General features: G+C 39.2%; 1 protein-coding gene across 1 annotated transcript; it reads right to left on the minus strand.

Annotated features, from left to right (window-relative positions):
• Window positions 1-11,809: 11,809 nt before the first annotated feature.
• Window positions 11,810-12,760, minus strand: LOC150052813 (olfactory receptor 4S2). Its single transcript, XM_090348873.1, has one exon. It carries the CDS (start codon window positions 12,743-12,745, stop codon window positions 11,810-11,812), a length of 936 nt encoding a protein of 311 aa, XP_090204999.1. The 5' UTR covers window positions 12,746-12,760.
• Window positions 12,761-18,661: the final 5,901 nt, after the last annotated feature.

The following is an 18,661-nucleotide window of genomic DNA, read 5'->3' on the forward strand; positions in this document are numbered from 1 at the left end:
CTCTACGTATTGGTTAGGATACTGTCTCCTAGAGTAAGAACTGTCAACATACATCTAAGCAATGGTCAACTGTTTATTCACATTACTTCCCATGGCATATTCCTTGTATTAGTGGACACTGAAGGAAGAAAAATCTTTGTCACATGTATGGGGCTGCATAATTAAAGTACTTTGTAGTTTAAGAGTTGAGAAAGACTCATTTTATCAGTACTCCTCATTTTATCAGTGCTATTGTTTGATGATCATCTGTGAATATGATCTCATGAGTAGGATAAATTAACACTGGAATTTATGCACAATAACCACTACATAGAACATACCTGGGCCACAACTGAACCAAACATCAATGGAATGCATATCAAGGAGAATTCATTTTTGTATACTCATTAAATAAAAAGTTTCTAATTGGGCAAACTGAGCATTGCCGGGCACTGGTGGCTCACACCTGTCATCCTGGCTACTCAGGAGGTTGAGATTTGAGGATTGAAGTTCAAAGCCAGCCTGGGCACAAAAAGTCCATGACACTTTTGTCTCCAAGTAACTGTCAGGAAATCGAAAATGGCTCTGTGGCTCAAAGGATAGAGCAATAGCCTTGAGCAGAAGAACTCAGGGAAAGTGCCCAGGCCCAGAGTTCAAGCTCCACAACTCTATTTTTTTGACAAAAAATAGAGGATAAATATCTATACATTAACATACATACACACAAACATACACACAAGTGTACCAAATAAATATGATGTGGGATGTACAGATCACTCATTTGAACATGCTGAATGTGGTTTTGTTTTCAGTTGTGTTGGTAGGCTTTGGTTTCTGACACCATGGTTTGCATATGAAGCCCAGGCTAGCCACAAATCCTCCATGCAGCACTCACTGACCTCAAACTCACAATCCTACTACCTCATCCTCACAGGTCCTTAAAAGGATAATTGCCTATGTTTAACTTGGACATCAAATATGTTCTCCATTCCCAGATTAACCTAAGCTCTTGTGAGAAATTTCTATCTTATTTCTTCATAGACATCACAGATCTTCCTTGTCATCCTTATCTTTTGTCAACTGTTACCCAATCAATAATAAAGCGTGCAGAAAGAAATCTACCTGAATATCTAATGTCAATTCCTTCCTATGTGTGGTCAATGAGAAGGCAATTGGTTGACTGCTTTAGATGTAATGAGATTTTGTCCACTCCCGTTGCATCCCAAGTAGTAAACTTCACCTAATGTCCCTTCCCTGTAGATTTTCAAAGAACTTTGCCCTGAATATTTTGTTTGTTTTATTCTTTCCTTTTAATAACTTGATAGCCCAGTTTTCACTTGCACATACCTATTCAACATGTCTAGACTCAGAAAATTCAGTTAAACCAAACTAAAACCTCACAGTTTATATAATAGGAATTTAATGCCAGTTATCATGTTTTAGACCTCAGTAATATGAGTTCATCACCTGAGATTCTGATCTTAAGTCTAAAGCACAAAGCATTATGCATTTTGTAGAGCAGTTATTAAATGAAGAATATTTGTTATACAACTCTCTGAATTTTATCAATTTTAGCTTCATAGATAAAGGTATATTCAGAAGCTGAGTAGATGGAGATGTATATACATCTAGGGCTGTATGTATCTCATAGACTATCCTTTTTTGATAATATTAAAAATGATCCATGCTCAGTTTTCCAAATTTAAGTTCCCAGATATGCCACTGACTACATACAAATTACCACAAAAGCTTACTAAAAAAGTACAAATTCTCTGTACCTTGAAATAACTGTTTAAAACTTGGATTCATCAAGGGAAGAAAAATCTCAAAGGTGAGTCTACACAACTGTCGAATTTGCAAACATTGACCTACTTCCAAGTTAGAAATTAGACAAATGTTTTGATCCATAGTGTTTCCTTTTCCTGTTATATTTTCATAGCATATGGGCTTACAGTGAAGTCTTTGATTCATTTAGAATTGATTCAGGTGTGGTAATAGATTAGGAATTAGCTTGAGTTTCCTGCATGTGTATAGTCAATTCTTCCAGTGCCATTTGTTAAAGAGGTTGTCTTTCTTCCAGCCTATGTTTTTGGCTCAAAATATCAAATATTAAGTGGCTATACATCTGTGGGTTCATTTCTGAGTCTTCTGGTATTCTTATGCCAATACCAAGTTGTTTTTTTCTTACTATGTATGGCTTTGTAAACCTGGATAAATGGAGTTGCATCAGACTGAAGAGTTTCTGCATGGCAAAGGACATAGCTAGCAAGATAAATGGAAAGCTCACAGATTTGGAGAATTTTACTAGCTGTGCATTTGGCAAAGGGTTCATATCTAAAATATACTTAGAGCTCAAAAGATTAAAACTCCCCAAAAATAAACCTTTAAAGGAACAAAAACCCAATTCATAAATGGGCTAATGACTTAAAGAGAGACTTCTCAGAAGAAAAAGTAAGAATGGTGAATAGACACATGAAGAAATGTTCAACATCTCTGGCCATAAAAGAAATGTAAATCAAAATAACGTTGAGATTTTGACTCATCCAAGTTAAAATGGACTTTATGAAGGGTATTAAAGATAATATATGCAAAAAGAGTGTCACTACCCTGTTGGTGGGAATGTAAACTTGTTCAATGACTCTGAAAAGCAGTGTGGAGATTCACCAAAAGACTGAACATAGAGCTTCCCTATAGCCCAGAAATTCCGTTCCTGGGCATTTGCCCAATAGACTACAAACCAGGCTACACTAAAGCCAGCAACATTGTTGGGAGCCAGAGTGGAATCAAACTGTACCTTGATTTGTATCAGACAATGGCTTTATTGTCTTATTGTTTTCTGGCCTTATTCTGTTTAAATTACCTGAGATTTGCCATATGAATGTAACACCTGGAAGTTCCCTGGGTCTCAAGGAGGGAAGAGGGGGAGTGTAAAATAAACGGGGCAGTCTCGGCAGTCTTTTGCTGGACTGCAGACATCCCGGACCCAGTGTGTCTGTCTCTCTTCTGTTTCTTCCTAGTCCTTGCCCCCTATTTCAGGAACCCCAATCTGCGAACCCTGGTTTGCTGCCGGCTGGCCCCGGCCACTGGCGCCCGAACAGGGACCCTGAAAATCTGGGACAAAGGTGAAGGACCCCTCCCTGTGGTGAGTAACACATCGTAGGACTATTAAGAGAGGATCTTAAGAGAGTGTATAGTCAGGAGTAAAAATTATGGGTCAAGTTAGTAGTCATAGGTCATATGTACCGATCTTAACAGGCCTACTGGAAGCCTACGGAACGTGGGTGGAAAAAGGGGTGCTTCAGAGCTTCCTACAGTTTGTCTAGGAGGCATGCCCGAGGTTTATAGAGGAGGAATTCCAAAAAACGTGGCAGCGGATAGGAAAAATAATTCAAGAATATTATAATGTATATGGCCCCGAAAAGACCCCAGTAGAGGCAATTGATGTATGGAATTTAGTAAGTGAATGCATAGATCCTCAACATGAGAATGCTGAACTTAATCTTGAATTAAGGGAAATTTATGAGTTAAAGGACCCTTCTGAAAAACCTGAGGCTGAGCCATATGCCGCAGCCCAAGAGAGTCTAAGTGAGATCTTGAAAAGGGAACAACAACCAGTAGATATTGAGTATCAGAATTCAGGTTTGAATATCAAGGAGGAAAGTTATGATGAGTCAATGGAGGGCCGGATGGCTACGATGGAGAAGAAGTAAGAAGAAATCCTACATCTTCTATCAAAAATGGGGATAGAGCAAAGAGCCCCCCCAGAAGTAGGAAAGAAATACGACCCTCAGGTCACTATGGTGTCTGATTCTAAACCTTACCCCTCACACCCACCGCCTCTGGCTGCAGCCTTACGGCCTCAATCCCTTTTTCAACCTTTACGCAAGCCTAAAGGCCCTAGCAACAAGTCCCTTTTAACAGGCACTACAACCAGGCATAGTGCATCGCCAGCCCAATGGCCCCTGACAACCTCTATGACTTCCCTACAGGGGGTTGGGCAAGCAACTGACCCACAGCAGAGCAGTGTGATCCTTGTTTGGAGAGATGAGGAAGGCCACTCTGGTCATTTTCAGCCATTTGTCCTGGATCATCTGCCAATTAATTTATGGGGTCGTGATATCATGGAAAAAATGGGAGTGTATATGTTTAGTCCTAGTGCTGCGGTCACTAAGCAGTTACTGGATCAAGGCCTCCTCCCCTTTAGGGGACTAGGCCGAGCAGCACAGGGGGAGCTAGAGCCACTCCAACCCCAGTCTCACCCTATGAGACAAGGATTATGGTATTCTCTAATGGGGGCTGTTGTTTGTTCTGCCCCTCATGCTGATCCCATAAATTGGCTCTCTGAAGAACCGGTATGGGTCGAGCAGTGGCCTCTTTCACTAGAAAAGATCATTGCAGTACAGCAGCTGGTACAGGAACAGCTACACTTGGGACATGTGGTCCCTTCTAACTCTCCATGGAATTCTCCAATTTTTGTTACAAAGAAAAAGTCAGGTAAATAGAGGCTGTTACAGGATTTGAGAAAGGTGAATGCGACCATGGAACTGATGGGGGCCCTACAGCCTGGCTTGCCTCAAGACTGTAAGCGCTTTGCCTTCAGCGTCCCCTCTGTTAATTTTAAAGAACCCATGAAGCGATATCACTGGCTTGTGCTTCCACAGGACATGGCAAATAGCCCAACTTTATGTCAAAGTTTTGTAGCTAGAGCCATTTCTTCCACTCGTGAAAAATTTTCTTCTGTTTATTTTGTTCATTATATGGATGACATCTTGTTGGCTTGTTCTAACCCTATCGTCGTATGACAAGCCTTTGGATAAATAAGCAAGATCTGAGCCTCCTTGGCCTTATAATAGCAGCTGAAATGGTTCAGGAACACCCCCCTTTTACGTATCTAGGCCATATATTAGGCCCACACTATTTTAAAAGCCAAAAAATACAATTAAAAACTTCACACTTAAGAACTCTTCATGATTTTCAGCAATTCTTAGGAGATATAAATTGGCTTCAGCCTTATCTAAAGCTCTCCACAGGAGAGTTAAAACCCCTCTTTGATCTCTTAAAAGGAGATACCAACCCTACATCCTTATGCGAATTAAATCCTGACGCCAGGAGGGCCATCGAAATTGTAGAAAAGGCAATTTCCCAGCAATAAGTGACCTATTGTGACTATTCTAAACCATGGGGAGTTTACATTTTAGCTACTTCTCACTCCCCAACTGCTGTATTGTGGCAGGATGGCCCACTTTTATGGCTTTATCTACCATCAACACCCGGCAAAGTGCTGACCCCCTACTACGAATTGGAAGCTAATCTGATACATATGTGCCGAGTGGATTCCCATAAATATTTAGGTCAGGAACCTCATTTTATCTGTGTCCCATATAATCTACAACAACAAGATTGGCTATTCGCCCATTGCGATCCTTGGGCCATTGCTTGGGCCAATTATACGGGAAAAATTTTGCATCACTACCCGTCTAACAAACTTCTCCAATTTGCTGCGTGTCATACGTTTCTATTTCCTTCCATAGTACGGGCCTCGCCTTTATCTTCTGCCGCTTTAGTATTTACAGATGGATCCTCTAATGGAACGGCTGCTTTGACCATTAATGGGAAAACTCAATCTTGAGTTACGGGTTTTTCCTCCGCCCAAGAGGTGGAATTAGAGGCTGTTTTACAAGCACTCGTCCTGTTACAAGACGAGCCCTTTAACTTATACTCAGACAGTCAATATGTAATTCGTGCCCTTCAAGTCATAGAAACTGTTCCCTTTATTGGAACTATTAACTCCAATATTCAGACCCAATTTCGCCAAGTACAAACTTTGCTTTGTTCTCGCAACCACCCTTGTTTTTTTGGCTTTGTTCGAGCTCACAGTAATCTTCCTGGCCCTTTAAGTGAGGGCAATGCAGTTACTGACTCCGCCACCAGAGTTTACTTAACTCAGGTTGAACTTGCTAAGCAGTCACATGCCATCCACCATCAAAACAGTCGAGCCTTGCGCCGACAGTTAAAATTATCTAGAGAAGCAGCACGACAAATAGTTAAGACTTGCTCCAACTGTGTCCCTTTTTCAGCAGCCCCCCATTTAGGCATAAATCCACGAGGACTGCTTTCTAATCACATTTGGCAGATGGATGTCACACATGTTCCATCATTTGGCCGATTAAAATATGTTCATGTTACTGTAAATACTTATTCTAATTTTATCTTGGCCACCCCCCTTGCTGGGGAAGCCACTAAACATTGTATTTCTCACTGCATTCGATGCTTTGCTGAGATGGGGATTCCCTCGCAAATAAAAACAGATAATGGCCCTGGCTATGCAGGCCGAGCATTTCAATCCTTCTGCCATTCCTATAATGTCACTCATATAACAGGCATTCCTTACAATCCTCAAGGTCAAGGCATCGTGGAGAGAGCTAATGGATTATTAAAACATCAAATTGCTAAAATACAGAAAGGAGAGTCGTATCCCGCTACCCCTGTGAATATACTTAATCATGCTTTATTTGTTTTAAATTTTTTGAATTTGGATTCAAATAATTTATCTGCTGCTCAGCGATTCTGGGAAAAAAGAGAGCAGCGTGCTTTTGCCTTAGTAAAGTGGAAGGATCTCCTAACTGGTGCTTGGCATTGCCTGGATCCTGTTCTAACCTGGGGTCGAGGGCACGTATGTGTTTTTTCACAAGGAGAAAATGACGCCCGCTGGCTGCCTGAACGCTGTGTTCGGATCGTGGAGAGTGACAGTGGCCATCCAAGCAGCGACTCACTGGGCCTACACCCCCAACTCTCCAGTGGTGCATCCTGCGATGTGGGAAGGACCTGAGTTATTTGTGCATGTCAATTGGGACTGCTACTGATCCACTTGTTCCACACATTCATATGAGCTGTGTTTCTCCTCCTTTTACTATTATGTAGGGACCTTTTAACATATTCATTGACTCTACACAATTTAATATGTGACATTATTTTGTCTTTACCATCCCTCTTCTTAATAACCTTTTTTGTAAAAGATGCCCAGGTGAAAAGCAAAGGCCTCCAGAGGTAAGTAGAAGTCGGCCGACCCCCCTGTATGTCTGCGTTTTATTTTATTTTATTCTATTTTATTTTATTTTTGTTTGTTTGTTTGAAAAGGTGCACTGTGGGCCTAAAACAGAGGCCTGGGTGGTCAAGGGACGCCTTGACCCCCCCTCCCCTTCTGAGTTTCTTGTTGATAACAAGGCATACCTGAGAGTCCCACCAGCAAGACATGTCTAAATCTAAAAATAACTGTTTGGTGAAAACATTCATTTGAGCTCATGTTTTTTGTGTTAAGTGTATCTGATTGAGTCCAATTTTCTTGTTATATGTCAATGTCTGATTATTTAAAAGTCTCCATTTCTCTGTCTTGTTCATGTTACATATTTTTCCTTGTCCAGTTTTGTCTTTAAAATTGGTACCATTTCTAAGTATGGATCCTTATAGTTTTTCTGTGCGTACTCAAGCACACATCCTTGTTATTTATTTGAACATTTTTGGGCCTAGCATGGCCGCTCCCCCATGTCTGCAGTTGTGACAAGCCCTGGAAAAATAAATTCTAGCTAAGTTGCCTTGCAAAAAGTTTTGTTTTGAACCTGGTTCTCACCTGTAAGAGTAAATTTGGCAAAACTCTCTTGACACAAACTTTCGGGAAATTAAAGGCAGATATTAATTTTGCGGGCTTTATGATCTTTGAGTATGAATGTGTGTGAATGAGTGAGTGAACATGTTCAAGGTTAAATTGTCAGCATGCTGTATAAAATAATGGATCAATTTATACTTAAACACAAAGACAATTGGGTAAATCTAAGCTTAAAACTTCAAGAAAAATATTAGGTTTGAATGTTTTACAATGTCTCAAAGGATTATTACATTGGTTTAAAGAGAAATTGGTAAAAAATACTTTTCTAAAGACCCGAAAAAAAAAATCTGGTTTTGTAATACTTAGAGCTGTTTACATTGTAAACATTGTATCCTATATTACCCAGAGGTATTAGGGAATTTGGGATTTATTACCTTTAAAGTTTGGATACATGTATTAGAGATTAAAATGTAAAATTGTTCATTACTGTCAGAAACTTTGCCTATCTGTCTTTTCTTGCAGACTGACACTGGAAGTCTGATGATAACTTTTGGTGCACTGATGTTTGTAATTCTTGCATTAGGGAAAAACTGTTATTTGAGTTTAAACTGTTGATGGAGTTCTAGGCAGTAATAATCTAAACTGCAGAATAATACAAAAAGTCTCTTCAAAGGCAAAGGGAGTGACCTGGGCCCTAGGGGGCCTGGAGGCAAAGGGAATTCCTTCAGCCTTCAAGGTTTTTCAAATGCAAATAAAGACCAAAGTGTAAGAGTTTAAGTTAAAAAGTGTAAAAGTTTTAAAGAAAAGTAGAAATGGTTTCTGAACAAAATTTAAAAGTAAAGTTGTCCTAAAGTTTTGTTTCTAAAAAAGGAAACAAGGAAAATTAGGACTATCAAAATGGTTGCTTAATTGCTATTTCAGCTTACTCTTGTAAGTTACTTTATAGCAATCTCCAGCAGGACCATGGAGAAGGACAGCAGATCCTCATTTAGATGTAAGTTTGGCCCTCACCAAGTTCTAGGTAGGCTCATGCTTAGAGACTATTTCTGTGTTGACCACCTTGTTGCTTTAATTGGAGTAACGTGGCCTTTTGTAGGACTCATTGATCTGAAAGCCACAGCTTTGAGCCTGCCCGGTCAAAGCAAAGTCCCTGTGAGACTGTGGTGTCTAATCTCCCAGCAGAATGCTGGGACAGAGTTGCTTTGGAGCTTGAAGTAGCAGAGTGCTAGCTCTGAGCTGAAAAGCTGGGGGGAAGCACTCAAGCACCAAGCTCGGGACTCAGAGTGGTAGGGTGCTAGCCTTGAGCTGGAGAGCTGAGAGACAGTGCCCAGGCCCCGAGTTCAAGTACAGCAACCAACAAAGTGAAATGCCAGTGGCATGTTTATCCCTGTGTGGAGAGACACTACTGGGACACGAAAGCCTCTGCTTGAATGGCAGAGATGGTGTCAGATCTTAATCACTTGTGCTTGGCCAATCAAATTAATCAGAGCCGGGAGGTCATAGAATAGTTTGTAAGCATGCCTTACTAATGCCCGTGCCTTTCATAACTGGGCAGGAACTTGTCAATCTTCTGTGATAGTGGGTAGTTTAAAGTCCTAATTGAGCGAAATTTTTATTTATTTTTTATTTTTTTGACACCAGCCACAAATTCAGGAAAAGTTTGTGGATCTGAGGCTTGTGTCTCTATTAATCTGTTTAGATCTGACAACTGAAGCATTGTTAACGTTGCAGAAATTTAGATCCCCAGACAATCAAGAAAAAGCCTTTGCAAATGGGTGCTATGTAACCTACACTATTGTAGCCAAAGATGGTTTGTGCAGTTGTTAAATGTTAAATATGATCTCTAGTTTGGAGTAAATTATTGTTCCTAATATCTAATCCTTGCAACCCCTTGATAAAACAGGCTAGGCTTCTTAAGGTCCCTGGTCAAGCACAGAGACAACGCCCCTGAGTCAGCCTGAAGAAGTCACAGAAGCTGAATCTCCGCCCATCAATCCCCATTAGACGAAGGGACCAAAGTCATTTTTGGAAAATGTGACAGGATAAATTAGAGGTATAGAAAGGAGTAAAAATTTCACTTGTGTTTCTTTTAAAAAAAAAAAGGGGGGGGATATGTTGGGAGCCAGAGTGGAATCAAACTGTACCTTGATTTGCATCAGACAATGGCTTTATTGTCTTATTGTTTTCTGGCCTTATTCTGTTTAAATGACCTGAGATTTACCATATGAATGTAACACCTGGAAGTTCCCTGGGTCTCAAGGAGGGAAGAGGGGGAGTGGAAAATAAACGGGGCAGTCTCTGCAGTCTTTTGCTGGACTGCAGACATCCCGGACCCAGTGTGTCTGTCTCTCTTCTATTTCTTCCTAGTCCTTGCCCCCTATTTCAGGAACCCCAATCTGCGAACCCTGGTTTGCTGCCGGCTGGCCCCGGCACAACATGACCTTGTTCATTGTACCATTGTGTACCATAGCCATTCAGTAAATGAATGGATCAAGAATATTTGATCTACATACACAGTGGAATTTTATGCTTCCATCAGCAAGAGTGATAATGTAAGACTCATATGGATATGCAAAGGTTTGGGGAAAAAATGTTTTAAGCCAAGTAAGCCAGACCAAAAGAAATATAGGTTTCATACTTTCCCTCATTTTTGTAACTACAATGTACCCATAAATCTACAAGTAAACACATTGGATGTTAAAAGACAAAACTATACACTTAGACATGAAAAATCTTACAGGATTCTAGACATTCATACCTTGAGACCAAAGAAGGATATTCTTAGGCTAGGGTCACATAGGCTCAATTGCTGCATGAATATGACCATATAAATATAAAATGAGAGTTTTTTGAGATGAACTCTAATAATTAGAAGCAATAGATTTTTTATTGTTTTATTTTTCTCCTGTGTTGGTGCTTTGGATTTCTGTGCTTTTTGTCTTGTATGTAAATTTATTTGTTTGGGGAGACTCAGAGGGAGCATAAAAATGGTGGAAAAAGGGTGAACAAATGTAGAAGTGATACTTCCTAGACATGACTGAAAGTGAACTGTACAACATGTGAGGGGGTAGGAGGAGATAAACAGAACAAAGGAAGAAGTGATATTGTTCAAAATGAAACGTACCCGTTTTCTGATTTATGTGACTGTATCCCCTCTGTAAATCACATTTACAATAAAAAGTTCCAAAAATATTCAAGTGGAAAATGGGATGATAGGACAGAAAAGTGAACTGGAATGAAAACTTTGGTTCCAGGAAAAGTTTAGAATAGGATTACAATTTCTTGCTATTATTTTTGGTTGCTTTTCTTTGTTTCCTTTCATCAGGTGGCTACATGATAAATATTATCTGAAATTTTACTCTCAAATTTTATTTTTGAACAACAGTATTGTTTCAAAGGTGTCACTTTTATACTTGCTTTCTAACCATAAACACAATCCTATTTACAGGAATAGAAATTACATTTGAAGAAAAGAAAATGAAACAACCACAGAAACATACAGAGATCACTTCACTACAAAAGCATATCGCAGGTTGTGGCTCATGGAGAAATAGAAATATTTTGCCAAGGCAATTACACATTCACATAGGAAACACTTGTCCAACATTAGAAGTATATTCATGGAATATTACACATGGAAAAAAGAGACAAAGAGGTCAAACAATCCAATCTTTCCATTGTTTGAAAATATATGGGAAAAACTTTTTCAGAAACCCAAGAATGACAACTTGCCTTTTATCTGTCAGATCCTTTTTACCTTATTGATATTTTATGATCATTTCTGATCATGTTCCTCTCCTCATGTTCCATTCCTCTACTTGATTTTTACAAAAATTACCACAGACATGTTGCTTTGTCACGGGCTCTCATCCACACCTATGAAGAGCTCAGTATCTTCCAACCATATTTCTAAACCCTAAAACAACCTCAGATAATGCGCAACACATTTTCCGCTACAAAATAAAAATAATGAAGCACTAAAAGCATGAGGAAAACAGAATCTTCATGTTTGAGATTCTGAATAACAGCATTTGCTATTTCCCACTGGTGCCAGGAAATAAACAATGAACAGTATAAAAATAATAATGGTCACGACTTTTTTGTGTACACCATTTCATTCTCATTTCTTTTCCTCTGCAAATCCTGTGAGGTGACTGTGACTCCTCAGTGTTCAAAACACTGAATTAAGTTACCTGAAGATTATCCAGCTTAAGTGACCACTCTGAGTTATTTACCTGTAGCCTCCCAGATTACTTTCCTCCTGCACAGTTTCCTCATTGCATTCTTTACTTCTGCATTTCTCAGCGTGTAAATGAGTGGATTTAGCATAGGTGTGATGATGGTGTAAAACACAGCCACCATCTTGTCCTCTGAGAACGTAGTGTCGGGCCTCATATACATAAAAGTGCAGGGGCCGAAAAAGATGATGACCACAGCAATATGGGAGCCACAGGTAGAGAGAGCTTTGCGCCTGCCTTCTGCAGACTGCTTTCTCAGAGACAGCAGAATTACAGTGTAGGAGATCAGCAAGATGACAAAACTGCCCAGGGCAATGGTGCCACTGTTGGCTGTCACCACAACACCAACCACATATGTGTCCGTGCAAGCAAGTTTCAGCACAGGGTGGACATCGCAAAAGTAGTGATCGATCTCGTTAGGTCCACAAAAGGGGAGTTGAACCACCAGAGCCACCTGGATAATGGAGTGTAAGAACCCACCCACCCAGGTGCCCAGCAACATTTTATTGCATTTCTGCCTGTCCATGATAGTCATATAGTGTAGTGGTTTGCAGATGGCCACATACCGGTCATAGGCCATGACAGTCAGAATGAAGATCTCAGTACAACCAAAGAAATGGACTCCAAAGACTTGCAGCATGCACCCCCCATAGGAGATGGTTTTAGTTTCCACTAACAGATCACTAATCAGTTTGGGTGCTGTGACAGATGAATAACAAATGTCCACAAAAGACAAGAAATAGAGGAAGAAATACATAGGAGACTTAAATAAGTTACCCAGACAAACTGTCAGCATTATGAGGGAGTTGCCCAGAAGAATGATTGTGTAGAAAAATGAAAACACCAGGAAACAAACTGCTCTCACCTGGGGGTTCTGGGACAGACCCAAGAAAATGAATTCTGTTACATTGTTTGCTTTCTCCATGGAGTGAGTCCATAAGGAGACAGGGAGATTACATGAAAGACCTATGAAAACAATTGTTTGTCAGAGCTTATTTCTAATTCAAAATAAACAAATAATTTGGTAATTGAACATGGAAAAGACCTGAGCTTTAGGTACTTGCTTTGGAAGCAAGAAAATTGAAATACATCTATTCTGATTAATTATCTCCAGGTTATAGTTTATTTCTTTCCTTGAAATGAGAAAGTGACACCCAGAGAGATAGACCAAATCCCTGAGTTTCTTGTCACCAGGATTTCTCTAAATTCTTTCCATCTTTGTTTTGTAAAGGCACTCTCTACTTAAGTTTGTAACAATGTCTGTGTATGGGCAATATGATTATATATGAAAATATTTGCTTTTCCTTGGACATAAAATTGAAAAACGTATCTCACATTTTCCTTCTTCTGAATGTTACCCGGAAATCACAGCCACTGAAGAATCCACCAAAAGCTAAGTATTAAAAATTTTCCGGGCCTGGAGTTTGGCCTAGTGGTTACAGTGCTTGCCTAGCATGCATGAAGACCCGGGTTCGATTCCTCGGTACCACATGCATAGCAAAAAGCCAGAAGTGGTGCTGAGGCTCAAGTGGTAGAGCTTTAGCCTTGAGAAAGTCCAAGGACAGTGCTCAGGCCCTGAGCCAAGCCCAGGACTGGCAAAAAAAAATTTCCTAGGTTCTTTTCCATACAAAATTCAGATCCCACATAAATAAATGTGCCACACCTTGTCTGATTTCAAGTTCTCATAGTAGAAGAAAGCAAAAAAAAAAAAAGAGAAGAGTGAAATCATAGAAAGAAGACTTACATCAAATCACACAATTACACAGCTGAAATAGTGATGCTGGAACCTGGGTCGCTCATTCAGCTTCACACAGCCTCCTTTGCTCTCTGATGAAGGACAGAAGTGTGCACTATCCCTTGACTTCTTGCCAGTCCTGAAAGGGAACCATTCTGTTAGCATGCAAGAGATGCAAATCCTGAAAGAGAGGCACACATAATATAATATATGGTGATTTTTAAGGTGATTATTTTGCAGGAAGGAAGGGCTCGCATGATTCCTTCATCTTCAAACTGAGCATCCTTTAGGATGCCCAGTGTTATTTACATTGATTTGATACTTGTCATTGATGCCTTGATTGGAACACAAAAACAGAAAAAGAAAGGAAAGCATTCTTCCCTTCAAGGTGAACATGTCTTCCTATATCTTAATGTTTTCAGTTTCATGTGAGCCCATATGTCTTGTTGACATATTTTGGGGGCGATAAATGGCCATTGAATTATAATTATAAAGATTTTAAGAATAAAATATGTATTTTAAATATTTGATTGTGTCTCAGAAATCTAAAATCTATGGAAGTAAAGGGCTATATTTTTATTTTGTCTATAAATAGTTGGTAGTGAGGTCACCACCCATCTGCTTTTTCTGGTTCCTTACAAACAATGAAAATAATAATGGCTATGAGAGTAATAGAAATTTACAGTTCAGGTCCAGAATCAAACATATTCCTATGTTTTAACATTGACATGCTCCTTTATTTTTTCTACTTATTAAAAACTATTCTGCAATGGGAGAAACTTTAATTTAAGAAAGGCTTAATCAGAATAGTTTCAACAATTGTTTTTGTTTTGATTCTCCTCCAGAACAAATTGTTTACTCCAAATAGGCACCAACTCTATTGTTTTCTAAAGAGTAATGACCTACAGGAAAGTTACTTCCCTTAAATCCTTCTCCAAGACTCCCTTCTTCCACTTTCTCACTATTTCACATAGGATCATAGAAACTGGTACTTCAAAACACTGGCACTTTCTTCAACTTTATGCTACCCTATCTCACGTTCCATGCATCTATACATTTTATTATCTTTGTGTGTGTGTGTGTGTGTGTGTGTGTGTGTGTGTGTGTGTGTGCACGCGCGCGCGCGCACGGCGATCCTCGGGATTAAACTCAAGAACCTGGACACTGTCTACTCTACCATTTGAGCCATACTCTCCTTCTGGCTTTTTGATGATTGACTGAAGGTAAGTCTTTCCTGCACAGGCTGCCCTAAATCATGATCTTTCATTCTCAGAACCTTGAGAACCTAGGATTAAAAATGGGGACCACCAAGCCTAGCTTGTCTATCTTCTCAATAATCTCATTCTCGCCTGTCTTCAAAACATAATTACACTGCAATCATATTCTAAATATACAACAGTTAGCAACTTCATTGAATTCCCTTTCCAAAAAAACTTGCTCCATTACAATTAGAAACAAAAAGACAATCTCACCGATATTGTCCAAGGCTTGAGATTTATTTTTTCTGGTTTCTTTGATAATGTGGGAGCATCTGTCAGAAGTGAAGCAAGGTAGTGTAGAGTGAATAATTTAGACCCACATAAACTCTGATAAGCTCAACTCACAGGAAGCTAGCAAACAGACTGTGTTCTGTTTTGTCCAACCTGTAATCTGCCATTTCTCTGTGTCTTTAGCAACAAATGCCCACTTTCCTCTGCCTGATGCATCTACTTAAAGAAAAAAAAAATTGATAATGACCTTAGGGATTGCTTTTTCCCAAATGTCTTTCTTCATACTCTAAACCAAATTGAAGGCCTAACAATGGGCTTTAATTTCCAGTGTTTTTCAAATTTAAAAATAAATAAAATAAATAGTTTACATATAAAACTGAAGCAACAAGCATATCATAACTCTAACTTAAATCATTGATTGCAACTTCAAGAATTCATTTTATGATTGTATTTTTAGTTCCTTGAACTAATGTGTTGTTCAAATGCATATTAAACAATATGACAATATCTGCATTTTTAATTGTTCCACTCCTGAAATTCTGTTTGAAGAGACCAGGGTACATTCAACATTACTATTGGAGTTCTCTGGCTTCCTGTTACTGAATATATGTTCATTTCTGCAGAAGACTGAGGTTAATTGCAACCCATGTTGCAACTATGTTGACCTTAGTATATTTACATTTGGACTGCAATTCAGATTTCCTAAGCCAACAAAAATCTTCCCTTTTCTTTTACTATTTCTAGTATCTCCTTTCCTTTCAATACTTTTTCAATTTTTCCTTTTGCCCTTTATCCATGATCTTTGTTTCATACAACACAAAAACAGTCAATAGAACAGTGAATCCTTGCAATTCTCCAGAGAAAAGCTTATTTCCTTGTTTTATTTTTGTCATGTTTTTAAGGCTGCCTGTTTCCTGTGGCTCTTTTCTTCCATCTTCACAGATCTAAGTCTGACTTCCTCTTTCGCCTGTATCTTCTACTGTAATACCTCAGGCTAGATAACACCGGAACACATTTTGGAATTGTGCTCGGGTGGCTAGCAAATCTGATTTCGTCATGATCTCAATTTGCTTTTATAAGTGAGCAACACACATGGATTCTATGTTAAGGCCATAGATAAAATTGGGGATGGGGCCTTCTTCTCATCACACCTGTCATTCTTTGTGTTGGGTGTCAGATAACCAGCCATTTTTCCTACTTATCAAAATGCACTTTAAGATCTAAGCAATATTTAAAAATAACTGCACAATATGATCTGTTTTGTATATAGCTAATATAATATTACCATCCAGACCTTACATAATAAATATAGGCAAGAGAATGCTACCCTAATTTCTTGGATGGAAGAGAGGTGCTGTCTCCTTGCTTAAGTAGCTCCTGTATTATCTTCAGTTTGTCTGACCTCTGTAATACATTACTATGGAATATGTGGTATAGTAGAATCCACATGGCATGGTTCTACCTCTGTTATTGAGGCAACTGTGCCCTAATCACGGTGGCTTTAGACTTAGAATCCATCTGACCTAATATCCTGTGTGCAAGCATCACAGACATGGTAGCACACACCAGGCTTTGTGATTTACCTCTCGTTAAAGAAAATACATCGAGATTCAACTGAAAGCATAGCTTTGCAAAGGCTGCATATTTTCAGAGGTAATTGGCTTCTTGATCTTTGAAATTAGCAATACAAAAAATAAGTATATAAGTAAGGGGAAAGAAAGTGCATTTCTTTCACATTTGAGGAAAACCAAAAACAACAGAGCAGGATGAATTTGAAGGAGGGTAAGAAGGAAGATTGGGGAAGAAGCCTAGACCAAGATAATCATCGATCTGCTAGATGAGGATCCGAAGACTGAATTTATTGATTGTAGGATAGGGCACCACTCTACAAAGGGGACTGGGAAACATAAGATGCTACTCAAATAAGAAAGGAAGAAGGCTATTTGGGTCTTTCATGAGAGTATGTTGTCAGTGAACACAGAGAGAATTTTCAGGAGACTGCTTGTGTATGTAAGGCTGAGGAAGTAGCAGAGAAGTAGTGAGAATAATGAATGGGATATTTTGGCTGTAGGACATACTTTGAAATATTAGTTTCAAATTCAACTTCTTCCTATATTCCATATGTTTGTCAGTGGCCTGTTATGTTTTTGGACAAAAATTACACATTTCATACTTATTTTCTTTTTTCTTCAGAATAAATCTTACCCAATTGTGCTAGGATGGCAAAAGAGATGAGAGATAACATAGTACATTAAGGACAACAGTCACTAATTATATGGCTTTTGTTTCTTTATCCTGGAGGTCCTTACATTTACTGTCATACTATTTGGCCTAATGTCTCTAGATTTTGTTCTATTGTAAATCTCTGCTAGGAGAGCCCAAGGTTTCTACTGATTATGACAAATGAGGGACACTATTGGCCCATGTTCCCTTGAGTCTGGCTTACTTCACTTAACATGATTTTTTTCTAAGTCTTTCCATTTCCTAACAAATAGGGCAATGTCATTCTTTCTGACAGCAGCATAGAATTCCGTTGTGTACAAATACCACATCTTGTTGATCCACTCATCAACTGAGGGACATCTGGGTTGGTTCCATATCTTTGCTATGGTAAATAGTGCTGCAATGAACATTGTTGTGCAGGTGGATTTAGTATGTCCTTGTTTCTGGTCGGTTGGGTAAATGCCAAGTATGGAATTTCTGGGTGATAGGGGAGCTCTATGTTTTAGTCTTTTGAGGAACTACCATTCTGCTTTCCATAGTGGTTGAATGAGTTTGCACTCCCACCAGCAATGTAGTAGTGATCCCTCCTGGCCACATTCCCTCCAGCATCTGTTGTTATTAGTTTTCTTGATCCAGGCCATTCTAACTGGAGTGAGGTGGAATCTTAGAGTTGTTTTGATTTGCATTTCTTTTATGACCAGAGATGTTGAGCATTTCTTCATGTGTCTATAGGCCATTTTTGTTTCTTCTTCAGAGAAGAGTCCCTTTAAGTCTTTGGCCCATCTCTTAATGGGATGGTTGTTACTTTGGAGATTAGTTTTGGATTGATTCAATTTTTTGAGCTGTTGATATATTTTAGATATAAGGCCTTTATCTGTTGTGTGGTTGGTGAAGATCTTCTCCCATTCTGTAGGCTTCCTAATTAATTTACTAGCTATGTCCTTTGCCTTACAGAAGATCTTTAGTTTAATGCAGTCCCACTCATCCAGCCTTTCTCTGATATGTTGTGTTTCTTGGTCCTTATTGAGAAAGTTTTCACCTGTGCCAAGGAGGCCTAGTGTATCTCTTATTCCTTCTTGTAAAGTTTTCAGTGTGTTGGCTTTTACTTCAAGGTCTTTGATCCATTTGAAGTTAATTCTAGTGCTGGGTGACAAAGAAGGATCCAAATTTATTTTTCTGCAGGTGCTTAACCAGTTCTGCCAGCACCACTTGTTGAAGAGGCTGTCTTTCTTCCATTCTATTTTTTTGGCTCCCTTGTCAAAGATTAGGTGGCCACACGTCTGTGGTTTAATATCTGGATCTTCTTCAGGTCTGTGCTTGTGCCGGTACCAAGCTGTTTTGATTATTATAGCTCTGTAATAGAGTCTAAAATTTGATATTGAAATTCCTCCTG

Source organism: Megascapheus bottae, chromosome 16 (genome assembly GCF_031878675.1).
Source record: "Megascapheus bottae isolate mThoBot1 chromosome 16, mThoBot2.hap1, whole genome shotgun sequence".
NCBI classification, from domain to species: domain Eukaryota; kingdom Metazoa; phylum Chordata; class Mammalia; order Rodentia; family Geomyidae; genus Megascapheus; species Megascapheus bottae.